Source organism: Glycine max, chromosome 15, assembly GCF_000004515.6.
Source record: "Glycine max cultivar Williams 82 chromosome 15, Glycine_max_v4.0, whole genome shotgun sequence".
NCBI classification, from domain to species: Eukaryota; Viridiplantae; Streptophyta; class Magnoliopsida; order Fabales; family Fabaceae; genus Glycine; species Glycine max.
In genome coordinates this window covers 11,684,875-11,691,531 of record NC_038251.2, presented here as the reverse complement: position 1 = coordinate 11,691,531, position 6,657 = coordinate 11,684,875, and the positions used below count along the sequence as shown (strand labels likewise).

General features: G+C 30.8%; 1 protein-coding gene across 1 annotated transcript; it reads left to right on the top strand.

Annotated features, from left to right (window-relative positions):
- The first annotated feature begins 349 nt into the window (after window positions 1–349).
- Window positions 350–2,704, top strand: LOC100802125 (DNA-directed RNA polymerases II, IV and V subunit 9A). Its single transcript, XM_003546279.4, has 4 exons — window positions 350–482; window positions 569–644; window positions 996–1,154; window positions 2,475–2,704. The coding sequence occupies exons 1-4, from the start codon at window positions 454–456 to the stop codon at window positions 2,553–2,555; spliced, it is 345 nt and encodes a 114-aa protein (XP_003546327.1). The 5' UTR covers window positions 350–453; the 3' UTR covers window positions 2,556–2,704.
- The last annotated feature ends 3,953 nt before the right edge of the window (window positions 2,705–6,657 follow it).

Below are 6,657 nucleotides of genomic sequence, written 5' to 3'. Positions count from 1 at the left end.
AACCAATAAAATTAATATTTAGAATCAAAATTGGGCTATCTCTTTTAGGAGGAAAAAATGTATAATCATGTTTTTTTAATAAAAAATATTTAGGCCAAAAGTTAAAGATTAATTTTTTAAAATATTAAAATGTATTTAAGGGTCTAAAACTATTTATTTTAAAAATGAGGAACTAAAATTAAAATTTTAAAATTTTAAAACTTTTTATAAAATAAGACATAATTAATTTTTATTTATTTTATATATATGACTTTTCTGATTTTAGACATTTTTTAAGTTTTGTTTTTCAAAACTAAGCTTATTATTTGAAGGCTAGTAGTAATTAGTAGTATAAATATACTTGAAATATAATAGAGAGAGACAGCGGGCCATAGGAGGGAAAACAGGAGCACCCAAAAGGAGCGAAGAAGGAACATCGAGTAGCTTCGCTACTCCCTTCTCATCGTTGCCAAGATGAGTGCCATGAAATTTTGCCGTGAATGGTTCGTTCCCTTTGCATATTCCTCTTTTTGATTTTCCTTTTTCTTTTCTTCAATTTCTTTCTGCTGATTCATTGATTGTGGTTCAGCAATAACATTTTGTACCCTAAGGAAGACAGAGAACAGAAGGTTCTTCTCTTCGCTTGCCGCAACTGCGACCATCAGGTTCTTCTCTCTTACCCTTTTGTGTACGCGCTTCACACACACCCCAAATCACTGTTTGAAAGAATGCAACCGATTTTTGTTCCAAGTGTAACTGAATTTTTCTTCATGCTTTTGCCAAATCAAGTTTTTGTTTGCATTGGTTTATTTTTGGAACCAAAAAAAGTTTAATTTTTTAGCAGAAAATAACGATTATTTTCTGGATTTAAGCTGTACCCAAACATGGGACAATTTTGTTGGTTGTCTTTCTTTTGAAGCGGGTGTTTAGATGGACCCTTTGCAGTTCTGATATGATCAACTTTGATACGATGGATATACTTGTCTGACTAGTTGTTTGTTGTTGTTGTTGTTTAGGAGGTTGCTGATAACTTCTGTGTGTATAGGAATGAGATACAGCACCCTGTAGGAGAGCGCACTCAGGTGTTGCAGGATGTAGCTGCAGATCCAACGCTTCCTCGAACCAAGTCTGTTCGCTGCACTCAATGCAATCATGGTGAAGCTGTCTTTTTCCAGGTAAAGTCCCTGTTCCAAGTATGAATTGCAGTTTGCTATCTTGGTACGTTGGTATTAAGAATTTAGAGGGTAGATAGGTTGTACAATGTACCCTGCCAAGGTTGGGGCATATTTCGAGCTTCATGATTTAGTTCCACATTAGATGGGTATTACCTTATTCCTTGTGTGCATGGAACAATGTGGAGGTAGAGCCGTGAAGATTTGAAGATAGTTACAAGTTTATTATTTTGTGGATATAGTAAAAAATTTCACTGTTTAACATTAGTGTTGATCTTTCTACTGCCACCCCTCTTAATTTGGAAGAATAAGTGAATTGTATAAGGAGAGCAACTTAAAAAAAGTTAAAAGTCTTAACAATTCGATACGATAATGTGTAAAGGTGTACAGATATTACACTTTGTGCTGCTTAAGATATCAAAACCTAGTGTGAATCTGTTTAGGGATATGAAAGTATCTTGACTACTGCATACATACTAAGAATACTAGGAGGCATGAGATATAGGTTATACGTTGCTTGAGAACCTTTTCTTGTCTTTACATTGTTTTGGTTTGATGACTTTCAATAGTTGGGATCTCGGCAGCTCAAGTTTAAAATGAAAACTAAGCTTGAACAAGTTTGACTTTTATTCAGTATGTTTTGTCATGCCGCTCTAGTATCCATTGTACTGCTCATGGTTCTGGGCAGATTGTTGTGATGAATAAATTTTTCTTTTTTGGAAAAAATATTGGTGAAATGTTGTACTGTGATGATTTTGTGTCCTTCTGCAGTCTATCCTCAAATAAGAAACAAAGCCCCCCCCCCCCCCCCCCAACAACCCAAATAGGAACTAGGAAGTGTTTCAGTTATTATATACTAATTTGACTTAAAAATGCTAATATCTTTATGTTTTAATGTTTCTTTTTCAGTTATTGATCATGTATCTTACAATACATGATAAGATTTGATTCATGGTTTGGAAACTATGTCTTTCAATTCTAGATTTGATTCATGTTGGGTCTTCAAATGCTAAATTAGTTGCTTAACTGAACTCTAGACACTGGTTTAGCACACATTAATGAGGGACCTACTATTGGCTGCCAATATACATGCTACACTTGACACTCTAAAAACATGTCTATCTGTCATTATAAATTATGCAGATACATTCAGTATAACCTTCTGAATCTGAAATGTTGTACTTCCCTTTGAAATAACACTGAAGAAATAATGCACATTTCTTCATAACTCTTGAACGCATTTTTGGCAAAATTTAAAACTGCTTGTTAAGACACTTTATTTTAATTACTTATGGAACATCTAAATTTTTTTTATGTATTCAGGCAACTGCTAGAGGGGAAGAAGGAATGACACTTTTTTTCGTTTGCTGCAACCCAAACTGTGGACACCGATGGAGAGACTGAAGTTTGTGCTTCCTCGGATCAAGATTCAATGTTGGGGAGATCTAACATATTTTATTTGTATTTGGCTTAGCTTATTTTGAGAAGTTAATCTTTTTTTTTTCTTGTCAACTTCCTGAAAAACTAATGAAAAAAAAAACTGCTGCTCAAAATCTAACCTAAAACAAAGATGGGCTTTGTGGTCCACCCTATGATAGAGGAGAGATAATTTGTGGTTATCTGAAAAAACATGGCTGATGCGGGGACAGTAATACTGATGTGTTGTTACCTACAGGTTCATAAACCGATTCAATACAATGTGAAATGAAAAATTTGATCTAAAAAAATTGAAAACTGAATAAAGCAAAAATTGAACGGATAGAAAAATTGGAAAATTAAAAATTTTTATTGGATCGGATTTGATTTTAGAAACTGATTTAAAACGAATTTATACATATGTATATATTTTTATTTATAAATTTATAATATTACTCATTTCTATTTTTTATTTCTTATATATTTATAAAATTATTATAAAACTTATATCAATTTATGAAAAATATATTTAAGTAAAGATATTTGTACCAATTATTTGAGTTAAAATACATAAATAATTTTTATTATTAGTTATATATTGACATATAAACAAAATATTTGGTATATTAAATTTTTATTGTATATCTTATCTTTTAATTTGTATTTTCTAAAAAAAATTATAAGTAGAATTAAAATAAAAAATTAATTTAAATTAAACTGTTTTAAATTAGATTGGATTAAGAGTTTAAACTAAATCGATTGGACAATAAATTAACAAAATTAAGATGATTGGATCGGATGATTTTCCTTTTTAAAACTAATCCAATCCACAAACATCTCAAGCGTTTCCTGTTTAACTGCAGTTCCTGATCAAATGATTAATACGGTTAATGGACAAAGTGTTGTTGGTTAATGCTGATAAATTTTGTGGATGGACATAAATTTCATGGTTTGTTAAAAGGAGAAAGATGAGTGACACTGATTTTATGGATGGGCCCAACTTTCTTGGTGGGGAATTAGGAATCAAAATGCCTTGCTTTTTGTTGTTTTATGCGATATTATTTGATGAGAAATTCTTATCGAAAGTTCAATTGGACTCTTTTATTTTACCAGAGGAATGACACTGGTTTAACATAGAAAGATAGGCCATCCGTCTGCCCCTACAGGGGTTTGACGTTCAGAGTAAAATACAATGATTATGTAAAAATATTATTATGATTTTATGGATTTGAAAGCAAATATAATAATAGTATATATAAGTACAATTTTGTCAAAGACTTTAATGAATTTGGGTGATTTAATTCAATTCCACAAAATTTATCATTTGAGTTTGGGTTAGGACTTTGCTTAATTCCGTAAAACTAGCTGGTTGATGAGATCTCTTACATTGCCCCCCACGTTGAGAGTTGAGTCTCTTGAGTGTAAGAAGTATGGATGACTAAATATTTGTGGGTGGTTGGCTCGGTATCTGCATAATAATAACTAAGACCAGCTCTCATTCTATATACCTAGCAAAATAATAAAATTTCATTTTTGTCCTTCTGTAAAGTTGATATGAATTGACAAATTTGTAAGTTCAATATGGATTCATCAATCTGTATGAGGCTTATCGAATGGTCAATCTGTATTGGACTTACGGATTGGTCAATCCGTATGATTTTTATTTACAATTTATATATGTAAATAAATTAATTATTTAAATTTACATGTGTATTAAATATACATTAGAAATTTTATTGTTATACATAACAACATTAATTATTTTATAACATAATTGGCCTATTAGCTTAGTTGGTTAGAGCGTCATGCTAATAATGCAAAAGTCACAAGTTTGATTTTTATATGAGCCATTAATTTGTAAAACATATTGTTGATTTTTTTTAAAAAAAATCATTTGGGCCTCATACGGATTGACATCGTTTGGGCCTCATATGGATTGGTGAATCCGTATTGGACTTACGGATTCGTCATTCTGTATCAGCTTTATGAAAGGGTAGAAATGGAATTTCACTATTTTGTTGGGTGTACTAGCAATTGTGCAAGGTGCACAAAGTAATGCCCTTATTGTATACATTATTTTGGCCATATATAATTAGGGGTGTTTCTAGGTGCACCTAGCACTTAAGATGAAATAACGAAAATATCCTTGATCCGTAAGCCTTTTAAGTTGATCCGTAAAAGGTTTATGGATCAACTTGATCCGTATGCTTAATATCAACATAAGGATCAACTTGATTTGTATCAACCTTATGGATCAACTTGATCCATACGATTTACGGACCACCCTTATGCACATCTATCACAAATGCGAAAAAAACGCAGGGACAGTTTTGGTATTTTTTAAAAATGCTGGGTGCATCAGCAATAATGCTGGGTGCACCTAGCAACACCCTATAATTAGTTGATATAGGATCTTCAACTAATGAGCTTTGATGCTTGAGCCATTGCTTCCAACTTTAAAAATCTGATGCACACTAATTGCAATGTTGAAACTTGATTAGTCATCGAGAAAAAATTTACACTTAGCAATAATGATCCGAAGAATTTAGAAGTCGACAATTAAGTATTTTTAACCATTACTGGGAGCCTCCTTCCATTTGTATCTTCCTCTCAAGATACCTGTCAATAGTCACCTTTTCTTGTACATAGGAGACTAATTCCAACTACTATGGAAAGAAAGTGCATGACTCTAGGTTAAATAATGATAATGATGATGATAGTTTTTTGTTTTAGTGATTGTAAAATGTGTTTGTTTTACTTTTCGTCCTTAAAGTGCTTTAGATACTGCAACAATTGTGTATGGTGCATAAAACAATGCCCTTATTGTATACATTATTTTGGCCATATATAATTAGTTGATATAGGATCTTCAACTAATCTTTGAGGCTTGAGCCATTGCTTCCAACTTTAAAAATCTGATGCACACTAATTGCAATGTTGAAACTTGATTAGTCATCAAGAAAAAATTTACACTTAGCAATAATGATATGAAGAATTTAGAAGTCGACAATTAAGTATTTTTAACTATTATTGGGAGCCTCCTTCCATTTGTATTCCTCTCAAGATACCCGTCAATGGTCACCTTTTCTTGTACATAGGAGACTAATTCCAACCATTATGGGAAGAAAATGCATGACTCCAGGTTAAATAATGATAATGATGACGATAGTTCTGTTTTAGTGATTGTAAAATGTGTTTATTTTACTTTTTGTCCTTAAAGTACTTTAGATACCGCTTTGGATTGTAAAAAAAAGCTTTAAACAGTGAAAAAATACTATCTAAAATGCTTTAAGGACAAAAAATAAAAAAATATTTCGTAAGGATTAAAACAAAAAAAGAAGTTTATAGGGACGAAAAATATATTTAAACCTAAATACATATAACATAAAAAAATAATAAATATGTAATTATTGCAAAACTCAAATCATGTTATGATTACTTGCAATGTTAAGTCATAGTAAAAGTAAACTATAATTTAAGGTAAATTTACTTGCAGTGTTTTGAGTTACTTGGGTGAGGATTTTGTGAAGTTAGCCTTTCAAGTCAAAACAATGCTTCTAAAAAATTTACGCGATACATAATTACGTCATTTTAAATAAAAACATGTAAGCTCGCTACCAAGAACGCTTACACAATAGTAGTAATTAGCGAAATGAATATACAAACAAAATGAAAAATCTAACGCCTTCCATTTTCTTTCTATAAACCATACCACCTTCCTTTATTTTTTTTAATTCCTTTAATATGTAGTTATTTTGGTTTTGATCCACTTAATTTTATTGTTTTGATCACTATTATATATAAACCATTTAATCCCTGGCGTCAAAATTCTTGCTATAGGAATGACATAGATAACAATGGTTGAAAACATATAGTATTTTTTAACTAACAAAAACTAAAATAAAAATCTCCCAATTATAAAAAATATATATAATTTTATAAGAATTGAAATAGCAAAAAAGGAGACTAAAACGAAATAAATGGAAAAAATAGAGATTAAATGGGATAAAAATTAAGAAAACGAAATCAACCTTATAATATATAAGGACAAAAAGTTATTTAAACCTAAAATAATATTTTAAAATATTCT